Here is a 25,402-nt window from a genome sequence, read left to right as displayed (position 1 = left end):
ACCCGATCACCACAGCAATAGATACATGTTTGTTTAAAGTCATCTGACGAGTCACTTTTTCCAGTTTCATAGCAATAAATATTGTCACATTGAAATACTTTGACTATAAATTGCACAGATATGATGGGCTAACACAGTGAATTATTTTCCATGAGAAGTCACTTCAGCTTTTAAATTGGGTTATCTTCATTATACTTAGATTTGTCTGCTGTCCTGTTCCCACAAACGTTTGAGGTTTTGAGTTGATATCTGAATTTGAATATCTAGACTATACTTACAAGAAAATACATTTTGCATTTTATGCAGGAATTTTTACCGTCATTGGATTGGTATGTATTCAGTCAAAAGAAAGAATACACTTAGTCTTACCAGATGGAGAAGCACAGAAGTGTCATGTAAGAGCGATCAATTCATATTTGAAATTGTTGGGAAATTAGTGGATGTAGGGAATTGATGACCTTTTTACGGATATAGCTGTAGTTTTCTTACCCTTTTTTAAAATAATGTGCTCAAGCTAGTTACCTTTTACCTTTCATAGAATTATCATAATCTGCTTTACTTTTTTAAGATTACTGTGAGTTAATTTTGTACATATTATAAAAATGTGACTTGCCCTGTATATATTCTGCAGCAAAGTTCTTAATAAGGTTAGTTGTGTGCTTTAACAGCTAACTTGCTGTAAATATAAGGACTGTCTTAGAGAGAATTTTCAGCTAAAATTTGTCTCAAGATGTACTAGGTATATGCTCACTGCACAGAGGTGTCTATCAATGTTTAAGTTTGATACAGGGCATTTTTGTTTGCTTTTAATGTTTGTATGTTAATTAACTGAAACACATTCAGAAACAGTACAAACTGAAAATGAAATTAATTTTAATGAAAAACATGTTTTTACAAAAGCATCTTGCATCTTAAGTGATATCATTGACTATTTTAACGTCAACTTACTCTTATCCATTTCCATCAGTAGAACTAATTTTCTAGAATGTCCTATTTTACTTCTAATGAGTTGCTCTTCAGTTTAATTTGAGCTCACATGCTTTGTCAGTCCAAAAGATCATGCCATAGGGCCTGGGACTGGATAATGCTGAGCAACTGCTGTTGTACCTGCAAATCCTGGGTATGCCACTGAACACATCTGCTCAGTATCTCTTGGAATCAGACTGAGGTTACTCTAGAATTATAATGTATTTCCTATTTATATCACAAACTCAAACATTTGACTTCCCATTTTTGACTGAAAAAATAGGAGATTAAATAGTTACATTAAAAAGATTATATTCCTCTAACATGGTAATCGTAAACTAAAACAGGTAGATAGTTATACTTTGCTTTCAGTGATTTTTTGGCTGGGCACAAAGTTCAATTTTTCCAGTGACATTTGCTTACATTTCTCATTGCAGAAACTTAGAAATCATGGGCTGAGTTTGTGAGTAGTTAATGTGTGTTAAGTGGGTAGATAGGATTTCATGTTTCTAAACTTGTAACTGAGGAGATAGGCAATCTACATTACTAAGCAGCGTTTTGCTGCCATTATAAATAGAAGTAATTTTAAAGCAAATTTTGTTCCTACTAGATTTTTTGAAATCTTTGGGAAAAGTGGCAAAACAGAAAAAAGTGTCAGGTGAGAATTAAAATCCAAATACTTAATTTTTTTTTCATTATTTTTAAAAACCTTTATTTTAAACACAACCTTTTATTAACATTAGAACATTTCAAATTTTAGGGTTTTTTTTTAAAGTAAATAGCCATTTTTTGAGCATAGCATGAAATTATTCATAATATGCAGATTCTGACAATGGCAAATTTTGTCCCTATGAGGTAAAAGTCAGCATAGGAAAAAAAGGCAGGATGGACTTGTGAACAGTAGGAATTGCCAACACACAAAAAGGCAACCAAGGTACTAAGAAAGGTTGTTGTGACTCAACAGAACACCACAGTCTGTCAGTGATACAAATTAAAATTCTTCATTAAATGGTAGCAACTGTTCTCATTATCACAGAATTATTTTTGAAAACCGTGAAGAACAAAAATCATAAGGTACAGGGAACAAAATACTTCTCTGATGTCCAAGCAAGTGAGAAAACAATGGAGTTGGGGAATATCTTTTAATATATTGTCTTTGGCAACATGTATACCTGCATTTATACAAAAGCTTTCTGCAGTACTGTAACGTGTCAATATGCTCAGCCCCTGTTAGGTAAAAGAACTGTGGGCTCAGTTGGCATGTCAACTGGAGCGACTGTCATCCAGGGCATAATTTACCATTTTGTGAAGGATTTGCTGTGTCACCGAACAGAAGACAAATGCTGGTAGACTTCACCAGGAGACACAGGGTTATTTTCAAATGCCATGACAAATCCTTTTGAGGAACACATGCCTGATATAAGAAGCTTGACTCATTGTCTGTAAACTGTGTATCATTCTTTTGTTGTGAGTGAACTGTACTGTTGCACAGAGTACAGTAAGCTCATATTACTAGTTGCTGGAGGGGGAATTTAAGTATTAAAGAAATGGGAAGCATGTGGTGGAGGTGGCTGATTAGCATCCTGGCTAGCATGAAGCATTCGTGCCATGACACTGGTGAAATCCACAGTTTCTGAGCTGTGGTAGATTCTGTCATGGGAGTAGCAGTATTGTAGTAACAATAAAGCTGAGGTTGGTCTGGCATGGAAGTTAATGTCTAAAATCAATACAGAGAGTGAAAGGAGTATTTGCTTCAGTTTAGGGAGAGTGATGCTTGAATGGCTTTAAAACACTTTGTTACTGCTTTTCCTTATACCCTAATGATTGTGGGTATTGGGGTCATAGTTAATATGATGTATGTAGTAAAAAGAGGCAAAATAATCTTATTTTAGCAAGGTATAGAGAAAATTTGTTGTTTTCTTGGCTTACTCTTGAATTCATGTTAGTTCAGAACACGGCTCTGTGCCTGTCTTTCTCCTCCCCTTCATTTTCTGTCTAATCTCTATTTAGTCTGAACTTTTTAAGCAGGAACTGCATCTTGTTGTGTTGTTTTTTTTTTTTTAACAGTGGCTTGCACTGTCAATCAGCTAGGTCCTTGGGCTGCTTAGACTTTCTGGAAGTGATACTGCCAATAGTGAAAACTTTAAATATGATGAATGACTGAACTGATGTTCTCCTAATACTGGCAAGGCATTTTCCCATAATTCATAATAAAGCACAGATTTCACTATATCCAATGGGTTTACTGAGACATACTGAAAACTTTTGAAATACTGGAAACCAATTCATGCAATATATTCAACTCTTGCTGGGGTGATTTGGTCTGTTCTTTTATGTAATTTACTCACTAAAAAACCTGATACAGCTTGGCCTGGCATACTCAATTCTCTAAAATCCCTTGACTGGAAAACTAAATGTCCGTTGGTTCTACAGCTCTTCTTTGAAAACATTCTTTACAACCAGGTTTATGAATTAATCTGTTGTCCATACTTCTTTCTGCAGAAGTAGAGACAAAATTTGCAGAGGCATGACTTTGTTCTTGACTGTAAGTGATGTTTATGAACCACTCAACAAATGCTATCTATGCCTCTATGTAGAAATTCACCCTATTTCCTACCAATGCGTGCAACACGAGCACCCTCTGTGAACTTAATCTGTAGGAGAGCTCAAGGGAAACATCGCAATTGTTTCATAAAAGTCTAAATTTGTTTGGAGAATGGGAGATGGTATGTTAATCCCAGCGCTTGGAAGTGTTAATTCACGATCACTGTTCTGCTAAACTGAGAAACTAATATTCTTCGTCAGGTTACAGTATGTGTTCTACAAAGCCTGTGCCTTTATTGTGTTTGGAACTACTTCTGTGATTAATGCTGAGGTTTGTGGCAAGAGTTAAAAGTTACAGATCTGTCTCCATACTTAATCTAGGGTAGTTTGATGAATGCGGTTTCCTAGATTCCACTTGGATATAGTGTTATTACTACTGTTGGTGACTGCCTGTGCCAACAGGTCTCCAGTATGTCCTGTCTTTTTGTCCTATATCATCTTCTTTTGCCCTTAAACCTTACCACTCTGACCTGTCAGTCCATACAAAACCCCATATATCAGTTAGCAAAATGTATGGAAATAATTCCTTTCCTCCGTTAGATTTAAGCAACTTAAGTTGTTTTCACTAGAAGGGGTCACAGAAGAATTCAGTGACGTGTACTTAGCTTTTTATGGGAATGTGACTTCATAAATGCATTTGTTACTGTGTTAAGAATCATGTTTTCAAAAGCAGTGACAAGTTGTGTCCTTGCATATAGTGGCATGTAAAAAGGATAACACTAGATGGCAACATACACACTCTTTTGTCTGAGTTTGATTTATAGCTTTGATTCAAGAGAATTATTTCTATTAAAAAGAAGGCATTAATGGTTAATAATGGCAGAGGGATAATCACCTGTAAGTGCCGATGTCCCTAAATTGCAGGAAGAACAACTTCTTAGAATCTTCAGAGAAAAACTCAATGTCTCCAAGAAGATGTAAAACAGCTACTCTCTTAGTATCTCAGTCAAGTGAAGGTCAGCAAAACTTAAAAGCAAAAAGAGTTCAAAAGACCAAAAATGGAAACTTTTTCTAAGTAGTAAGCATTTTCTTTCTGGTCATTAATGTAAACATTGTTTAAGAGCAGCTACTCTTCGTAGGCTCTGAACAACATAGCTCTAAGATCAGGTTTACCAATCTAGAGGGGACCTGTATGTCATGATGGTGGTCTTCTGTAGGCATAAATGTAAGGGAAGTGTCACTGCTCTGCCCTGACTGCTACAGGAAGGAGCTGGGATGGGCTGTTGTAGTTCAGGTACTGAAATCCAGATATATTGTGTAAGTCATGCAAGCGTTGGAAGAGCCACTGGGCTAATCTAGCATTGTGCGGGAAACCATCCTGCATGCAGGTGAGGCAAGGTTGTAGTGAAAAAGAAAGCATGATGCTGCATTTGAACATGCAAGTGCATGTCACCCACATGATGATTGCCACAAATTTGTTTCTGTCAGATTTTACACTCAGTCTGTTTCTTCTTTAATTTTGTAAAATTCCTGCATAATTTAATAAGCGCTGGAAGTATAGCTGATCTTTATTTCTGTTTATTCCCACTTTGAAGTTTTAACTCTGTCTGAATTTGTACTGTGGGTTTCAATTATGTGAATTTGAAGTCTTTCAATAATCACTATCTGTGTAGATACTCTGAAGGCAGTTTGGGTTTGGGGGGGTGGTTCTTGTTGTTTGGTTTGGGTTTTGTTTGATTTATTATTTTTTTCTAATTTGCCATAATGTTTCATTATTGGTACTAGTTTGTCTGGTGAGGTATATGTTTTGAGTTAAATGTTGCAAGACTACATGTCTCATCTCATCTGAGTTGCTTTGTTCATTGTAGGAGCAGTAAGAATTTCAGATTCAAAATGTTTTGAGGTTTGAATTAATTTCTCTTGGAGTGGCTATCTTACACTGCTTTTGAGAAGATCAACTGTTAAGATCTGTTGCTTTAAAGAGCCTAAATTGGCATAATTTCTGCTTGCTTTATTTGGAATGGTGTTCGTTTTGGTTTTTAAAATACAATTGTATTGTACAAGTTATGTGCACATTTGTGCTCTATCAGCAAATTTTACACATGAAGTAAACAACTGATATGATACATTGTTATGAAGAGTACCAGTGTATCGAACTGGTGCTTTTTACTTTTATTCTAATAGCAATAATTGTACTGAATCAACATAATCTTAATTTTGCATTTTTTTTGAATAACCAAACATATGGTTTCCTTGTTGATACAGTTGTAAAAACTTAAAAACAGCAGCTCTAACTTGCTTGGCTTTATTTTCAAGTGATTGTAATATGCAGTAAATGTGGCTAATTTGATGTCATGTTTTATACTTCAAAGAGTAAAACAGGCTGTGGATCCAGCACTCTCTAATATACTTGGCATAAAAATAAACTGTTTGTCTATGTTTTAAAGACCTTAGCAGTTAAAAAAATACTACCAATTTTGTTTGTAGAGAATACAGGTAGAAACAGTAAGTGATTTAGAGCTGCAGTGAACTCAAAGCATGCCTCTTAGTGATATGTATCTCTGTGTGTTTCTAGAAATATTATGAGAATAACATATCTTGATTGTTTTTCAGATGTCAAATTTAAATTTCTATCCCATTCTGCATGTGAATGGCATTATGATGCCTGTACAAGCCCTTGTTTCAAGACATGCAAGGACCCTTTGGGAAAAACCTGTCAGGCAGTACCAAAGTAAGTATCTGTATTTTTATGGAAAAGTGTGTAATTTGGATAAAATACTTATGCAGCATAGTAAGAATATGAGAGATCAGAGGTAGGCTCAGTATAGCGGGACTGTGTTCTTGTATAAGGAGGTAAGTGAAGGAGAAAAGAAATGGAATAAAACCTGCTGCAGCAGCTACATGAAAGTAACATTTCAGTTGTTAGGTAAGTATTAACTTTTAAGCTGGGGGGGTATTATAGAGTATTAATAAAGAGAGGTGATTACAAGTTTGTTTCAAATAGTTGTGCCTCTACTTTTTCATTATGGCATTGCAACAGCCACATCTGTCCTTCCTTGACTTTTCCTTCCAATTGGAATTTGCGCTAAGTCTGGTAAAAGTGGCATTTCGATTTTGGTGTGCAAAAATGTTTGGCATTGCTTAAGTGATAGCATTCACTATTGAACTTGCGACCATTCATTTCAAAGGCTGAGTATCACGGAGTTCATGTTTTAGCTTAGATCTGAGTGAGAATGGAAGCCGTGGCAATGACATTTTGAAGGAGTACACTCAGGTGATGAGATTTAGATAGAACAAGACTGTCTACTTAAAAATACTTTATAAATAAATTGTGTTTTCCTAAAATTAAATGCTCAATCCAGAAGATACTGTTCAACTAGTTAATACTTACTGTTTTTCTTTTAGAGTGGAAGGATGCATCCCTGCCTGTCCTCTCAATATGTTGCTGGATGAAGTCACTCAAAGATGCGTGTATTTTGAAGACTGTATGTTTGAAAAATTATATATATTATGTATGATACTTACCTTATTAATTTCTTAGGTCTCTAGTCAAATTTTCAAATATCGGTGCTTAAATTTGTGTAACTATGACCTTAGTTAAATGAATCTTGAGCTCACCAAACATACATTTTGGTTAAAATAATTTCACTCCTCAAAAATTTGAGACAAATTTTAGACTAAGAAAGATGCTCTTTCTTCATAAAACATTTTAGTAGCATAAGGTGTGCAGCAAATTATTTAATGAATTTATTTTGTAATTTGTCTATGAATTTTTGAAGTTTAAAGGGAATTGAAAAGATCAGAGTTATGTGAGTTAACATAACTTCCTTCTAGCTCTGCTGCCTTCATGACTGTGATTATTCATAAATTTCAGACTACTATTTACTTGTGTCTGATTTCAGGCATTGAACCTGCAGATGATAGTCCACCTTTGCCACCCAGTATTCAAACACCAGCAGTTTCACACATAACATCAAGTACAAGTTGGGCAGTGATCAGTGAAGCGGTAACTTCGTTTCCTGTACCTGAAGCAAAGGACACGGAAACAACACTTGCTTCAAAATTGCAACTCACTGCAACTACAGGGAGAACTGCATTTTCAGCTGTTACATTTAATACAACACTTCCAGCCATAACTTTATCATCAAATATTTCTTTACAGTCAACAGAAATGACATCTGGGAGAAGCACTACAGGAATGTCTGGGACAACAAAATCTAATGTAAGCTTGTCTTCTCCTGTTGACATTTCTCCATTGTTTCCATCTACTGTCAGTTCAGAAACTTCCACAAAGATACAGCCGATCATTAGCGGTTTCACTAAATTATTGAGGACTACAGAACCTCAGGCAGTAACTGCTACACACGCAGTGACTACAAGCACAGAATCAGAAGGCAAACCAATTTCTACACTTATTTTTAATGGGACATCTCTTATACTTAGAACAACAGCATTTCCAGTCAAAACTAAAATAATGGAAATACCAGAAATAGCCACAAGAACACTCCCCACAAAAGAAGCACAAGTAAAACCAGAAGAACTTACAACATATACACCCAGTTCATTTGAATCAATAAGAGAAAAAACTACTGTGTATCTGCCCCAGTTTTCCACATCATCACCTCTGGGCATGCCTTCATATACACCACCAGTAAACCTAAGGGGAACTTCAGAAGGGACGAAAATAAGTATAGGACAGTCTTTTAGCACAGTGCCTAATGTTACATTAGCATCATTTTCTCCTGTGATCACTACTTTGTCTGTGTTAAAACCAGTGTCTTCAGCAACAACAAAAGCAGCAATTGTTTTAACCAAACAAAGCATGAAGACTACATTTTCACCAACATCCACACCACCTATTTCATTAGGAAAGGCAATCACAGAACCTCCTATTGAAATGGTTCAACACCTGACTGGTACTGCAGAGGTACCTTTCACTACAACTCTAGGTCTGAAGACAACAACTCTGCAAACTCAAGAAGGATCATCAGAAACAAGTTTGTTATCATTTACAACTCTTAAAAAGGAAACTCCCCAAACAACACCTCGTGTGGAGCATACGTCAAGTTCTTATTTCCCTCCATATTCACTACATCCTAGTTCTACAACTGAAAAATCCATCACCCTTTCTACAAAAAGACCTTCAGTGTCTGTTCCTACTTCTGCTTCTCCAGCTTCAGGTGAATTAAAAAAAACATTTAAAACTGTTTCAGCTACAGGATATCCCTCATACATAGTTCTAAACACAACAGAGTTCCTGACTACATTATATACTAAATATCCTGTTGTGGCTGAGACTATGAGAGTGACACCTTTGTCTGTTGAGGTAACAACCAAAATAACATCCCCTTTTGAATTAGCAGCAAAGTCAACTTTGTTTTCTGGAAAAACATCTACCAAGTACAAGTCAACTCGAGTTGCAAGTACGGTGAAGACAAGCATTTCAGGATATTCGGGTAGTGTTACCACACCAGCAATGAAAACCTCTATCTCATCAAAAGAAACCACCACAGTTCCTTTCATAGCTACAGAAAGAGAGTTGGCTCAAAGAGTATCTGTCACTGGATCTCCACTTACTCTCCTTAGTGCGACTGAAACCACACTGTTGACAACAAAGCCTGATAAATCACAAGTGGAAAGAATTACTAGCATCTCTACTAGAAAGCCATCTGCTTTCCCTTCTTCACCATCAAGTTCTCTAATCCCTTTAAACGTTTCTCTTCCTTCACTACCCTCATATGGAAAAGAAGCATCATGGACAGCTCTCGCTCCTGTGCATGCATCCCACGAAACTATCTCTTTATATCCAAGAACAACTATAGCAAAGTCTATGTTACCAACAGAAAAGACCTCTCCAGTCCTGACTTTCTCTGCTTTATCCGCTATAACAGAACAATCAAGTACAATAACAACAGTATCACATGACAAATCGCCAGGCAAAGCCATTTTAAATATCACTTTCGCCACATTCTCCCCATCCTCTGAATTCAGCAATCAGCTCATAACAACCAAAAAAGTAATGACAGCCAAAGAAAAATCGACGCTGTCCCCTTCTGTTGTACTTCCAGTAACAAAGTCTTCTTACACTTTCTCCACCTCTCAGTTTCTAGCAGGTAAATTGGTTTCTTCACCTTCTTTAACACAAATGATACCAGAAGTAGCAACCACACTAAAATATCCAGTAGGAACTAAAATAGTTTCTACAGCATTGAAATCTACAGTCCAAAGTATAACAGATACAGTAAAACTTAAAGCAGTTACAGCTCAGCCATCCTTTCCTCCATCTTCAGTAGGCCCCTTCTCTTGGCAGACATCTTCAGCAGATAAACTTTCAGTACAGACCACAAAGACCAGGGCTATACCACATTTTTCTACTCAGAAGGCTATGGAACTTGGTCATCAGACTTCTGAGCCTTTGTTGACAAGCCAAAGCAGTGCCCCAATTTACCAGTATCCTGCAGAAACTCTAACAAAGTCCACTGGTCAGCCACAACATGTCTTTAGGACAACTGAAGCTACAGTAGAATTGACTTCTTCATATCCCTTAATCACCTCACTACCTGAAGGCATTCGTTCAAGTATATTACCTACCTCAGCAGGTCCTACAAAAGTTATTTTACCAACTAAAAAAGAGTTGCATTTAACTGATTCAGTCATGCAGCCATTTGTATCAAGAACTTCTGTTTTGCAGTCTACAATCTCAACTAGAACGACAGCTGACTTGATTTTTGGCACCAGAATTCTCCCTTCCTCACCAGAAGTGCTTACAGCTTCCCCTTCTTTAGCAACAGTTAAAAAAGAAGCATTTCCTTCATTTTCCACACAAAAGGCAGGTACTGATCTAAAATTCACATGGCATGCCTCATTTACTGAATCACTTGAATCAAGTCAAACACTTGAAACGACTACAGCTTCACCAGAATCTAAGTCAACCTCTTCATCAGTTTTGTTACCAGGAACAACAGAAATTCCCATCATGATGGGGAGTGGGCCATCCACATCAATGGGCAAAAGTGGTACAGAGGAAACAGCAGTGTTGCCTAAGCAAGTCACACTTTCAACCACCACCTACAGTTCCACGTTTCTAGCAAGTACAATGTTGTCAGCTCTGGCCCGTTCGTCAGCTGCAGCTTCAGCCTCTTCAACAATAAGCAGTACTGGGCAAAACATTAGTATTGTATCAGCAACTTCAGACAAAGCAGAAGCAGTAACAGAATCCATCACAAGCTCTGTGAAGCCCACCTATTTTTCTCTTACTTCAGAAGCAAAAGGAGTCATGTCCTTTGATACAGTAAAATCTGAAGAGCCAGAATTACCAACAGAAGTCCAAGCTGTCCATACTCAAGGTGCTACTGTTACCCCAGAAACACCTCAGACATTTTACTCTCCCTATTTCACAAACACAACTGCAGTTCCTTCTAATGTAAGCGTATCAGTACTGCCCATTCTACGCTCATCCTCTGAACCAAAACCTTTTTCTTCTATAGCTGCGTCATCAGTCAGTACTACTCAAACTTCAAAACTTGAGATATCGTCTGAGGTGCAAATGCCTTCTCTGAGTTCACTGCTAATGATATCTGACCATCCAAATGACACAACACCTCCATCAGTTTCTTCATTTGCCTATTTGTCTACCAAACCACTTTATGGCTTGACTACAACATTTTCTGATGGACTGGCAACAGCTGAAGCCATTTCAGGAGTCACAGCATCAGCTTTTATGCTGCCTAGAGAAACACCAGCTCTTCAAACTTGTACAGTGAGTAACTATAAATATTAATCTGTTTGGTTTTTAATAAGTCTTGGTTACTTTTACACACTGATAAAAAAAATTGTGAGCCATACTTTGATCTTTAGGATTTAAAATATCTGTATCAAACAGGGAGCCCTATTACTTTCTCAATTGTATCTAACTTTCGATGATTTCATTGTGCATAATGGTTTTCATAAGTGCTATAATACACTGTTTTGGGCCTCAGTTTCCTGAGTGTGACTGTTAGAAGAACGGGGTTTTGGCAAAATATGGTGCTTCATATTGTTCAATGGCAGTTCTTTGTTATGTTGCCCTCTTTAAAGTACATCTTTCCAGAGATCCCTGTTATTATTCTTCTTGTGCTTTTCTATACTTTTCCTTCTCAACTTCTTTTAAAGTTAAAAATTCAATAATGCTGTTCTCCACTTTACAACAGGACAGCACTTTTAAACTGTCCTCAGAATGGTTGGCTTTTCAAAGGTGCTCTTCACTTGCAGCTTCCATCAGTGTCATAGGCACTCATAAGTATTCTGTACCTGAAGAATGAGAGCCCTGTTTTTGAGCAAATACTCTGCAATATTGTGATACTACCTTTGTAAGAATGGTAACCTATGTCTTTTATTAAATATGCCTTAGCCAATCACAGAAAATGAGTGCATAAAACATGTTTGCTTGGATGGACAACTGATCCAAGTTAATAAGTCGCAAAACTGCCCATACAATGCAACTCAACCCAGCTGTGGAGTTTTAGGATTTGCTACTCAAATGAATGGTGACAAATGCTGCCCAAAGTGGGAATGTGCATGTAAGTTTTAATTATGCAGTACTTTTGAAGTTAATTTAGGTGACAATTTAATACATATGTAAGAAGGCTAAGAACTGACACTTCTATACCATGGCGTAGAAATAGAAGATGCATATTGTACGGCTTACTCATTGTCTAATGCAATTTATAATTCTAGTTCTACATCCAGGGAAATGAAATCAAAATGCTCCTTTAATGTAGGATATTCATTTTACCCAACTTTAGGTATCTGCAGTGGACATGTCTAGGTCTGACTTAGACCAATCTTGTCTTCTGTCTAATCAGAGGACACCTAGTCAATATAGTCAGTGGATTTTTTGGTTCAGCTTATATCTGCTTCAGGATGAGAAGATTCCCTAGACTGTTAACTAGCTCTGTTAACAGTTTGGGGACTACAGCTGTACTGTAGTCACTCCCATCAATTACCTAGAATTGCGCAGGAAGAATCCAAACCTTAAAGTAAATTCAATGTAGTCCATAATAGCAAAGAAAGGATGCAGAGTCAAGCAATGCAAATTTCTGCTTATGCTTTAGAGTTTGAAATAATAGAACTCCAAGCCCTTTGAAACACAAAAGCTTTAACGATAAGACTGGAAAGAAGGAAACCTTCCATGTGAGCTCCCGCTTTAGGAGCAAGACTAGAAGGGAGCTAAGGATATGGCATGATCCACTGTCATTCATGTTTTTGCTAGTTTGGGGGTTGTAAAAATTACAAACCTTTGCTGGCAAGAACTGTAAGAAAATAACTAATTGCAGAGGCCTGCAAATTGTCCTACTGAAATATGCAGGATTTGACTCTGCTGTCCATTTACAGAGGTGCAACAATATCAATGTAGCTGAAAATATATGCGCATGTATGAAACTCTAGTAAGCTAGTTAATCTTACAAAATTTATTGTTTTATCTTCATATTTTGTAATATTTATAGATATTCTAAAATAAGTTAGAAAAAAATTTTTTTTTTTTTTCTTAGGTCGTTGCACAATTTTCTCTGATCTGAGCATTGTAACCTATGATGGAAATCATTTGGCTTTATTCAAAGAAGCATCCTACGTTGTTAGTCAAACTCGAGATGAAACTATAACCATCCATGTCCTTGACTGTAGAATGGTAACTAACATTTGTCAGCTAACAAATTGTGTTCAGTACTGCTAATAAGATGTATCTTAAAAGGAAGGGCATAGTAGTATGACATAGTTGTGGTTAATTATTCATTTCTGTGCAATATCTATGAATTGTACTTAGACTTTACAACACTTATGAATTGTATAGCGCTTTATCACCTGACTGTGTATGCATAGTTCCTTCCAAGAAATTTGCACTGGAAATGCCAATCTTCAGAGCCATAAAAGACTGTAGGATTGTCAGACTAAATTAGACCACGCTGTGCATTCTAAGTCTTTGACAGGAGCAAATACTTGTTGTTTCAGAGAGGGAAGAGAGAAACCCTAGTGGGCATCCTGCCTAATGGGTAGTGTAGATTGGCTTTATGTCATGAAGAGTTAATTTCTCATGAGCCTTTACAAAACTCTTTAAACTCCAGTCTTTTCTATGAAAGCTAAGTAATTTTGATGTCCATATAAACGTCCGTCACAAAGTTTGGTCCCAAGTAGTACCTTATGGAAGTTAATTCCAGAAGCTTGATATGATTGATATGAAAAAAGAGATCTGTATATGACTTTCAGATTTGTTTTTCTGTTGTATTCAGTGCTTTCTGTTTTGTTCAGCGCTGTACAGCTCGGGCAGTATGGGTGTTTTTCTGATCCATTACTTCTGTGCTGTTCATATATCATATAGATTCATCATTCCCAGTCTTGTTCTTGCTCACCTTCAGATCTGTAGTTAATATTTTTCGGTGTCCAAACAGCTAGTCCACTGTATTTTTTTTTTCCGGAAAACCTTTATTTCTGTTGTAATTTTAAGATCAGGTGATAGAACATAGTTGCTGAACACGAGATCATAATATTTTGTTTGTTTATTTTGCAATAATGCTATCCAGATGAACTTTGTAGTCCAGACTTGAAACTACAATCAGCAGCAGTTTTCCTCTCTTAAAAACATACCCCCCGCAAAAATCCTTAATGTCCCAGTACCTAAAAACAATAAGTAGATAATGTATGAATATTTTGGACATCATGACCATGGTTGATGTATTTTTGCTTTCTCCACAGAGTAATTCAGATTCACCTTCTTTGTGCCTGGCAATGTTGAATTTAACCTATGTATCAAACCAAATTATTATCAATCGTTTAAGTAGAAAAGTAAGTATTTTGAGGGTTAGTTTTTCTTTGCCTTTTAGATAGCATCTTAGTTCTGTAATCAACTGCCTCCTCATGTGGATACTGAAGATTAGAGTAGGACACAATAGGTAATATAATTTATTGTTCCAACTTTGTAATTTAGTAAACTGCTTGTAAATTCAGAGTCAAACTGTGATACAAGGACAGTTAATGAGGTAAGTCACAGAGCAAGGCACATAAACTGTTAGTCTCTTTAGTATCTATATTATCACTGTAGAGGTGATCCTGACTTCTTTTGAAATTAGTTATGAGTTAGATTCCTAAGCTGTCGAGAATCTGGCCTTAGTTCTTCTACCTACAGCACTTGGTACCTGACATTTAACCTCTTCTGTGTGTATTTTAGATAACAGTAAATTCAAGATTTGCTTGGCCTACTGTTAGAAAATACGGATACAAAGTCGAGGATTCAGGCTTCAAGTATGCAGTTGAGACCCCAACAAAAATCAGAATTCAGTGGTTTCACAGCACAGGTGTGATGATTATTGAGTTTAATAGTACCAGAGAACCAAGAGCTTTGGGACTATGTGGTAAGTATAGAGTAGTGCAAGAAATAAAGGCATTCAGATGCTTTGCTAGGGAGGCACGTTTTCCTAATGACATAAATTATCTTTTGCAAGATCTGGTCCCGAAAGAGTTATTGCAGATCTTTGCAAAGTTTAAGATACTATTAAAATTTAATTATTATTAATTTTGTTAATTGTTGAAGTTATGTTTGATACCTATCCATGTAATTGCTTTTTACCTGTAGTGTTGCTTCTGACTGTAACTTGTTTGAATCACAGCCATGATTGCTGTAACCAAACCCAAATAAGTAAGTCAGGCATAAATCCATAATGTCAAATAAGGTCATTTACAGATTTAGTGTTTGATATCCATCTGATAGGAAGTAATATGTGCTATTTTCAGTTTCTAAAGGTCAGAATTCACAGGAAATGTTAATTTGAGAGAACTAATCTTAATTTATCTGTTGGAGGAAATAGTTCAGAGGGATTTTTTTAATAGTAATGGGTTAAATAACCATAATGTTGCACTCTGTTAGGTCTTCTCAATAGTTTCACGTAGTTTCTTTCTTTCTAAAAACATAGCCTTGAATAAGCTGTTGGTGCTGTAGCTTTTGCAAGTGTGTATTTGTTGATGTAAATCCCTACTGTGACACCTGATTCTGTAAATTTATCTGCTGTAAATTGGAGCTGGAAACCAGGGTTACAGAGTTCATATAATTACAGTGGATATCTTTCCAGTTTCAGAAAGGGCAAATGCTTGTAGCTCAGTATCAAATACCAGTGATAGCTCAGTCCAGTTCCAAGTCCTGCAGACAGTAATGTGCTTCTCACAAAGGAAGAGAGTTAGAATTTACTGCCATTTTGAAATTGGATTATTATCTGTAATTTGCCCTAACTTTTGTTTTCAACATCATTCTGGCTCTGTTTGGCTAATTGTTGCTGTAATTAGATTAAACAGAAACAAGAAAGTAAAGACTATTTCTTAGTAAGCCTGATTCAAGTTATCCTGAAAGTCTGTTTTGCCTTTAACTGTTTGACTACTGTGATAGGGAGAATTGGGAACTTTATGTTCCTGGTTTACAAGGCGCTTTAACTAGAGGACAACACATTTCTGTGGATGGTGTTCCAAGTGCAACTTCTTCAGAGAATGTGCTGTATTTTTCTGGTATTCATCTCTGATTGGGATTCTCTGCATAAGTCTGCCTGCACAGTGCTGTCTGGTGCAACTTAACAGAGCCTGCTTTAAATGAGCTGACTGTACTGCATCTTTTCAGGGTAAATTAGTCTACCCTGATCTCCTGTGCTTCCTGTGTTAGCCTGCTGCTTCTTGTATTTGAGCTTTCTCAGATGTCTTTTAGCTGAACTGCAGTATTGGTAGACCCTAATTTCTCAGCTTCATGAAGATGATAAAACTGAAGGCACCACTACAGTTTTGCAGCACGAGCATTCCTTGGAAGGATCTGTGTCAGAGACAACAGTGTCTTTTACAGTAGAAGGATCACACGAACGTGGCAACTGGTGAAGAGCTGGTGTGGGAGATGAAGAATGTGGGAAGGGAACATGGACATCTCTATAGCAAAACTGCTGAAGGAGAGTGCAAGCATGTCAGTTTCAGCTGCAAACAGATCCCACAAAGCCAAATGTGAAGCCTTAGTTTTGCTGTGTTAAATCTCCTTGTCATTGTGTAAGAGAAGAAGTGGAAAAAGATATCCCAAACATCATAGCAATCCTTTGAAGTCTCTTGGAACCATCAAGTACTTCCTATTTGTGTTGCATAGACTCACAACCTCAAAAAAGTCAACCAGAAGCATTTTGGTCCAATAATTGTTACAGTTTCAAAAGCTGTTTTATTCTCTGAATGCCTATTGCTGTATCACTGATTGTCAATGGCTTGCTCTTGTCGTCAAGAATTGGTGAAAAATGGTAAAACAGACCAGTTCTCTAGAAAAGGGTTAAATCTACAAATAGTTTTTGAACAGATAAAGATTTGGAATTCCCATGCAAGTTTGTGGAGACATCAGAAGAAAACATTCTAGAAGTCTAATACAAAAGTCTCAGAAATTGTGATTAGGACAAAAGAATGGGGGACTGATACATCATTCTGCTTTTTTGTACCAGCTGGCTCTTAAAGGACCTTCCAGAGGAGACTACTGTAATACTTGGATGTTCTGTGTTGACCAAAGTCACTCTCCATATGTTACATTGCTTCTTTTGCTCCAAAGTGTTTCAGAATTGCCAGCTACCTTAAACAGAAACAAAATGTGATACTGCCTTCAGAGAAGTGAATACAGAAAAGTTTGATTTTTTTTTTTTTTCCTGCTGAGGGTTAGTATAAGCATACCTGGAAGTGCCAAAAGCTGCACTTTTATGGTGCAGCTTAAGTCAATAGATGCTTAAGACAGGTCAGAAGCATAAGTAGAATAGTACAGTATTTCTGAAGTACAGTATCGGGTAAGCATCTTGGCATTTTATGGGAGTTCCCTCTTCTTATAACATTCACAGTTTTCATTTGTTGCTATACATGGAGGTGCTTTGTAACCTTTTTTAAAATACATTTTTAGTGCTTGTGCAACTGAGAGATGAAGCTTGTGTGCCATAGCTGGGCTCTGTGAACAGCTCTTTGATATGCAGTAGATTTCCTTTCACCTATCTGAATTCATAGATGCATCTTTACTTTTGCTTTGCTTAATTTGTCTGAATTTTGTGTATTTTGATATGCCAGAGGCTTTCCACATCTGTTGTGGGTTGTGATACTGTCATGTCGTATAAGTTTTTTAAAAGCTATTCACTTGTTTGAATATGCCACTTCAGACATACTTCAGAATGAACCGTGCGGTGTTTACCTGCTTTTTTCTTCTGGTAATACACAGGGTTTTGTGATAGAAGCTTGGAAAATGGCCTGATGCTACCCAACAGGACATTTTTAAGCAAAAGTGATGCTCCGTCGACTTTTATAGACAGCTGGCAAGTGCCAGACACGTTAAAGTATGTTGGAGAAGACAGGCATCGGGAAGCTAATTGCTCAGTCATGGACTGCTCAGAGTGCTTAAGACTGGTGTTGAACCAGACCTTCAGCAGCTGTCATCCTTATGTATGTTAACTATTTCAGAAGCTTACATTTTGAGAGAGATGCAGTTCTGATATAATTTTGTATACTTGATAACTTCATTAATGTGAAACTATATGTAGCCACATCTGTGGAATGAGATATATACCTTTTTGTATCTACAGTTGCAAGGTAAAAATAATTGAAGAGTGTGGCAGCTTGATAGGAGAGTTGCAGTAAGCAACTAACGCTTTCAGAATTCATAATATATCTGTTAGTTTTGACAATACCATCTAATTTATAAATTGGTCCCAGCTAATTCAACTGTATCAATATGATGTAGAGCGAAGTAAAATAAAACAGTTTTAGGATTTAATTAATCCATAAGTGCTCAGTAATTTAACAAGTTCCAAATGGCAGTAGGTGATCTGAGAGCCTGCGTTCTCAAAGGCTCTAGGGACAAGGAGTTCCAGCTTAGAGAGATGAGAGGGTAGAACAGATCATTTAAAGCAAACCTACAGCAAGTAACAAACTCATAGTGTGCAAATAAAGTATGTATTTGTGCTTATATGAGTACATTTACCATTTTACCTTCTGTATATTGTTGAGTTTGATGAAGAGGAGGCCAAAAATAGACAAAAATATAGAGATAAGGAAAAACAAGGAACAATCAGTAATTATGCCTTCTATTGGAAAAACTGTATTAGCTCTTGCCTTGGCACTTAGAAGAGATGAAACCGAGGAATATAAGGATGTCTGATATTTTTTCAACATTCAGGAAGCCTTACTTTTAAATACTAGTAGAGTCTCTTTGTACACCAGTGAAGGCTGGTGGCCTCTTGCTTACTGTGAACCAAGAACTTTTGGCTTCATTGTAGCTGATATTTAAAAACGTCAGTCTGTTTCCTACCTAGCAGGGTCTCTATGAAGGTGCAATATTTTTTATTTTTTCTTTATTAGGTTTCACCTGAGCTATTCTGTAATATATGGGTTCAAGACACGGAGTACATTCGAAATCCATGCATTTCGCTAGCTGCCTATGTGGCAATGTGCAACAAATTTAATATTTGTATAGAATGGAGGAGCTCTGATTACTGCCGTAAGTATTCTGCATGTATGTGTACCTCTAGTGTTCACAGATACAAAATTTGCTTAATGTAAGTGTTACTGTAAGTTGAAAATACCAGTGCTCCTTGAGTCCTCACATACTTTGGAAGTCATTATTAAGATAATAAATTCAGCATTTTTTTATGATACAATTCAAAGCAGTGTGCAAAAGGGATCAGGATCATTATAGCCATTTCACAGATGGGAGAGGCAAGCTAAAGAACCTTGCTCAGAAGTCTGCCTCTGGCTTATAACATACTTGACTGTAGAAGTCAAATCTTCTCACTTGCAATGTAGCATTCATTTCTCTTAGCCAATTTCCACTGATAAAACCAAAACACAACAGAATTGGCTCTGGAAAGGAGGAAGCCGCAGAAAGTTCTGTGGTATTGTGAATTGGCGATATCTGCGTGATGCTGCTCCAGAAAGCTGTGTCTTTGGAGAATGGGTTAGAGAAGTGAAAACTCCTTTGAGGTTAGATGGAAAGTAAGGAGTAAAGCCTGAGAGCTAGAGTATCCTGGCAGAAGAAATCTCCCATAGAAACATACTAAAATGTAAGGCCAAATGGGATCTGTAGTCATCAGTAGCGTAAATAGAAAATTTGGATTACAGCATCTGTTTATGCTGTCAACGATTGCCTAGGAAAAGCCCTATGCAGCAATAACATAGGGAGATCTGTGGTTTCACTGCTTGAAAAGGGAAAGACTTATTGATGAAGTGTGATCTACAAAAATAAGAGAACTCACTGTACATAGAAATCATAAGTGATGTCTTTTTTAAAGTGATTTAAGGTGTGTACGTGTGTACAGGCTTCAATGCAGACATGTCATAATGCCCTGCAAATAATAGCCATGGAGTCTAAAGCTTAAAAACAGTAATTTTTTTAAACTCTTCGGTTTGTATGGATTTTACTAGCAAATAACTGTTTAAAAAGAGATCTTACAAAGTGTATCTGTAAATATAGTTAGGTACTCCATCTGTCTTGAAGGGACACATCACTCTTATTTTTATACCACAGTGACCTCTGATGGTGCGTGCCCAGCGCGGAAGAACCATGAAGTCGCATCTGGATTTTGTGGTCACTAAGTGTTGATATGCTGTAGACTGATTTTTAAAAGCCTGAGTTCCTCTATTTACAGAGCTCTAATAGATATTTCCTGTAGGGCATTATCGCCATTTTTAGTAGTGAGGAGCTGAATAAAATCAACCTCCTCTCCCAGTTAATCTTTAAAGTCTAAACTGGAACCTTCGTAATTTTTGAGCAGACAGTCCCTTTGTGCACTGGATTTTGCCTCATTACCATGATTCCATATGGTGTTGCTGTATGATTTAGGTATCATTACATGATGAGGATCATATATTTTGGTAGTTCACAGAACCACACTGTTGGCATTTGTAGTCATTCTCTGTTTGCCATATTTATGCAGCTTTAATCACTATTTTGAACCAATGAAAGATCATGTTAAGTTTTCAACAGCAAAAGTTAAATCAAAATGAGATGCTTTTTTGGTCTATTCCTATGATTCTATGTCAATGAATTTACATTAGTAGTATAAAGAATGTTAAATTTAACTGTGTTCATTGACTTAAAAATCACACACACATACAAGAGAGTAATTAGTGTGGATATCTATTAAATATAGTAATGAGTTCATCCCATTCTTTATTACTCCACGTAAAACGGTGCTGAATTTGCCTTTACATATATATTTTTGTAATTAACAAAGCTTTGCCCTTTTAGTAATCACTGTATTTTCTTTAGCCTTCTTAGCAAAGTATTCAGAATGATCCAGAACAGTGTATTGTTAATCTGTGTAGTATTGGCAAATGCTTTTGAAGTTTAAATTACTTTGTGTCAGCACTGTTGCATGGTTTGATATCTCTACTGCCAAAATGCAAACCAAAGCCTGATGAAGATTGTTACAAGAAGAAAAGTAGAAGTGCTTGGAACTTCCTTTTGTTTGATTTTGTCATGTAGAAGGTAACTAGTCTGGGTTGGTGTTATAGGTTGGTAGATCCTACTAAATTGGCAATCACAGGAAGTTGACAAGAAGACAGTAATGTCTTCTCTTAGGTACTGCCTCATGTGATTACAACTTCAGAATGAGTGATTTTTTTTATTTCTGTCCTAGCCTTCCCCTGCTCTGAAAACTTCTCCTATCAGGCTTGTATAGCTGCCTGTGAGGTTGCAGATAGTTGTCAGAATAATGAGGTTGCCTCTCTGGACTCAGACTTCTGCTCAGTGTTGACAGAAGGCTGTGTCTGTGCTGGAGAGACCATCCTTCACCGAGCTCACACTGCTGTCTGTATTCCTGAAGAAAAATGTGGTATGTTTGGATGTGATTTTCTTCTTTATAATCTGCAGGTTGGTGGTCAGATACTTCATTAGTAGTAAGTTGAGTTCTGGCCTGATGTTGTGTGGGTTCTGCTTGTGTCATTCACTTGAGGACTCTAGGTGCTCAGTAAACATTAACTGTACAGGTGAGCAAGCAGGGAATGTCCTTGTGACATACAATTTTGCTCACCTTCTCTCAGCTGGAGGATGCTCTTCAAAATGGAGGGGTTTGCTCATGTTCACGCATCCTAGTATTCTAAGTATGTTAGTCTTGGCCTCCTTTTCACCTAGCCCTTGCCAAGGGCTTGAACCTATTGATACTAAATGGCATTCAAAAGACATGCAACAATAGTTAATTACACATTTTGAATAATACATGTATATGTCTTATGTTCTTCCTGCCAGCATTGATATTTTTTTACATTACAATTCTGCCTGAGCACACCAAATTTTGGACCAATACTTAACACTAACAACACAAACCTGAAAGATGCAGTTTATTATAAATCAGATTATATAAAGCACTGTAAATTAATAATAGTTTTGCTGTGTGTGAAATACAAAAGTAACTTTTCAGATCACTGCTTTAAAAACAAAGGATTGGATTGGGATTTTAAGTAACTAGCCTTGCAGTGGAGACACAAAACAAAGTGGAGGCCCTGATCCTCTGGAGAGTATTGAGTGTCTTGCTTTCCCATACAAACTCAGTCTCAGACTGTCTCCTTTTTCCCTTTTTTGTGGGGTGATGGGGATAGGTGATACCTTTAAAACTCTGGGATTTTTACACTTCATAGTTCCATACCCACTGTGGAAGAAAATGGTGGTCAAAATTTTAAGTAAAAAGGACTTACTTCCATTTTCTGTTGTCCTGATCTAGCTTGTACAGACAGCTCAGGAGCACCTCGTGCAGTAGGTGAGATCTGGAAAACTTCTTTGAGCGGATGCTGTATGCAAAAATGTGTTGACAGTGAGACCATTATTCCAGTGGAGTATGACTGTTCAGATATCCATGATTTAGACTGTCAGCGATTTGCAGAAGTGGCCTTGCTTGTTCCTGGTGATCAGACATGTTGTCCTCAGAAGATCTGTAGTAAGTATTCCTTAATGATTATGAATACTGCCCACTGGAATATGCAGATATCCTTTCTCTGTGGATTGTTTTCCTGTTACACATCCTATTTTTTAAGTGAATGGAAATTACTTTGGTTTGAATTTACAGATTATGTAGAAAACTGTAGAAACTTTGTACTATTTGGCTCAATATCCAGTAGGTTTGGGGGGAGAGATAGAGGGGAGGGGACAAGGGTTATAAGGACTGAAATAGCTGTGTGTTTATTTGGATATGAATTGTGTTCCTCTCAGCTGTACAGGCTACTGATTTATTTTTAATATCCAAATACAAATAAATGATATAACTAGTTACTAGGAAAAAAGATCAGATTATTGTTTATCTAATTTACAAAGTGAGCAGTAAAAAAAGGATCTAAAAGGTTTTTTCTTTAATCCTTATTTACCTTAGAAAGTCCATCTTCAAAAAGAAGTTGTAAGCAGTTTTCATGTTTTGACCACCTGGGATGATGTTGCAGTGAGTTTTCCACAGGAATTTGGTTGTTTTTTTTTTTTTTAATTCTCACAAGCACTCAGCTCTAGCTTAACTTTGCCTCCATGGAGAGTGTTGCAAATGCTGGACACTTCTGAATATTGCCTCAGGTTTTTTTGCTAGCTTGTTGTGGTTTTCATATGCATGTTGTTATTTGGAGATTCAGGGTATCAAACTGCAAATACTGCTTGCCACTGCTCTACTCAACTTATAAATGTGTAAGATAGTTTAGAACGGTTTTTTTTTCTTTCCCTTTATGTAACAGTTTGTAATCAGAGCCTCTGTGAACCCCTAATCCCTGAGTGTAATGGTTTGGAAAAGCTGGTCACTTACTACAGTGAAGAATCCTGTTGTCCCAACTACGTTTGCGGTAGGTTTCTTTTGAAAAGGTAAAAAAGTTCACCCTGTAAAAGACATTCAGTAAACTAAATAGATCAAATTAGAAGCAAAAGGGTAGTTAGTATAAACATCATGGTTAGCATGGCCATTTACAGAATTCTCTTTCATCTAAAAGCTCAGGGTTGGTCTGTGCCTCAATTTGAGCAGATATAATCATGAAGGAGGTTTGTGTTTAACGATCAGGCGAGAACGTGTCTTTGCTTTCTTGCGATACAAGGTAAAAGTTTTTCTAAAGTGTCTTGTAGTATTTCTCTGCTCTGCACTGCCATTTCTTAGGTTTATAGCGTAACAAAGGAGGAATGCTATACTTTGTATAAAGAAATACATCTGTTGTACTTTTTTCAGAATGTGACCCAGCAAAGTGTGAACCAGTGGAGCAGATGCCAAGCTGTCAAGATGATCAAACACTAATTGCTGCTCGGGTGGAGAGTACCTGCTGCATTTCCTATATATGTGGTAGAGTATCTGGCTGGTTGAGACTATAAGTGTTTTTGCATTTGCAATGATACCTACTATTATCTTGCCAATTAAGGCTCCTTGTACTTCCTTTAGCTCTCCCAACATAGTAAGGCTTGAAAGTGGTTAAACAAATGGGCATTCATTTTACAAAACATGAGAAATGGCAACAACTCATCCAGAGTCTCAAAACAGCTTTGTGCAACTGAGTAATATTCTTGGGTCATGTAGAGGAGTGGTGGTGGAGTCCATGGATGAGGGAGTTGACGGCTTTTGAGAGACTGTCCATGTACAGTCTGTGGACTAGCTGCATGAATATTTTATCTGAAAGAAGACTGAAGTTATATATGCTCTTATTCCTTATGTTCTGTTGTATCAGCTATGGCCCATCTTAGTCAATGGTAAATATCCCATATGAGACTATTATGTAAATTTGTTCAGTTATTTTGGGGCTTGGTCTTTAATGACTTAATTCAATAATAAAATTGCACTTTTGGCATCAGTGTAGGAGCTCTGATGTTACCATATGGTTGTTTTCTTTGTGATAATAATGTGATAATGAGGTCCCATTGAATTTACTCTACTTTTGCACATAGATATCTGTGAATCAAAGGTCGATTCATCTTGATTAGCTCTTCCATGTGCAAAAATTTAAGCGTTAATAGAAAACTTGAATTACACTTCTGTTATTTACAGTAATCAGGGCGTCACTTTGATCATGTGATGGCGATGTGCTGTGTTTGGCTCTTCTCGCTGTCCCCATAGCATCCTTCTGTCTCTTTTTTGATGTAATGAGTCTTTGCTCTGTACATATAAAAAAGTACCTATTGAGGTTTTCATATGTGTTCAAGTGGGAGAATAGCACTGGGATCACAGGAGATGCCCTCTATTGGGGATCAAAGATCCTATAATTAGAGCAGAGGAGCATTCCTGAAAACAACAGGGTGACTTGGTAGGAGAGAAAATCTAGCAAAATTTTTCGTAACAGAAAGAGAGAGAAAATCCTGTTCGTTGTGATCTGACTCATCAACAATGTAGTCATTCTTTATATCAGGGGACAAAGAATAGGCAATCTGCGCTGAAAATTAGCCTCTTGTATAGGGACTATATAGAATGAATGCAGAGTATCTCTGTTCTCTTTCATATGTGTCTGTGACAAACTTATGGGCATGTTTCCTAGGCAGTAGTAAAATTTCTTCCTATGTTTTAGATTTAAATAATTGTTTTCTCCAGCATGCAGGGCTTGCTCTGATCAAATACCCAAATGTCAAGAAGGAGAAGTTCTTATTGTGGATACCAACACTACAGAGAGGTGTTGCCCTACCTACCAGTGTAGTAAGTTTGACTTGGTTTTGATATTTTAAGTAATAGAAGTTTTCTAACATGTCAAATTTTGTAGTGTGGATGTTCAGTGCCAAAAATGATGGATTAGAGGTACAGCTCCACTTGTACATATAAGCAAGCTATCATCTGTAGTCCTGAACAAATAATCTTTGTTTTTAAAACTTCAGATGTGCCTAAAGCATTATCTGAATATCTGTATCATGGAGACAAATGAGTAATTTCAGATGCCAAATTCTGGAGATTTA

The 25,402-nt window shown here is 36.9% G+C and overlaps 1 protein-coding gene across 4 annotated transcripts in view; it reads left to right on the top strand.

Annotated features, from left to right (window-relative positions):
• Positions 1-25,402, top strand: part of OTOG (otogelin) — a 120,162-nt gene that overhangs the window by 80,674 nt on the left and 14,086 nt on the right. For all 4 annotated transcript variants that reach the window (XR_008238711.1, XM_052811048.1, XM_052811047.1 and 1 more), the window contains exons 34-47: positions 6,124-6,241; positions 6,916-6,995; positions 7,413-11,269; positions 11,900-12,068; positions 13,041-13,177; positions 14,239-14,328; positions 14,711-14,894; positions 17,741-17,961; positions 18,877-19,015; positions 21,156-21,350; positions 22,236-22,448; positions 23,224-23,328; positions 23,703-23,813; positions 25,047-25,148. Coding sequence is in view for 3 of the 4 variants with exons in the window: in XM_052811048.1 (XP_052667008.1) it covers positions 6,124-6,241; positions 6,916-6,995; positions 7,413-11,269; positions 11,900-12,068; positions 13,041-13,177; positions 14,239-14,328; positions 14,711-14,894; positions 17,741-17,961; positions 18,877-19,015; positions 21,156-21,350; positions 22,236-22,448; positions 23,224-23,328; positions 23,703-23,813; positions 25,047-25,148 (5,721 nt within the window). In the remaining variant the exon portion in view is untranslated. The remainder of the gene's footprint in view (positions 1-6,123; positions 6,242-6,915; positions 6,996-7,412; positions 11,270-11,899; positions 12,069-13,040; positions 13,178-14,238; positions 14,329-14,710; positions 14,895-17,740; positions 17,962-18,876; positions 19,016-21,155; positions 21,351-22,235; positions 22,449-23,223; positions 23,329-23,702; positions 23,814-25,046; positions 25,149-25,402) is intronic.

Source organism: Harpia harpyja, chromosome 16 (assembly GCF_026419915.1).
Source record: "Harpia harpyja isolate bHarHar1 chromosome 16, bHarHar1 primary haplotype, whole genome shotgun sequence".
Lineage (NCBI taxonomy): Eukaryota > Metazoa > Chordata > Aves > Accipitriformes > Accipitridae > Harpia > Harpia harpyja.
Note: the sequence above shows the minus strand (reverse complement) of the source record. Positions and strands in the feature narration are given on the sequence as shown.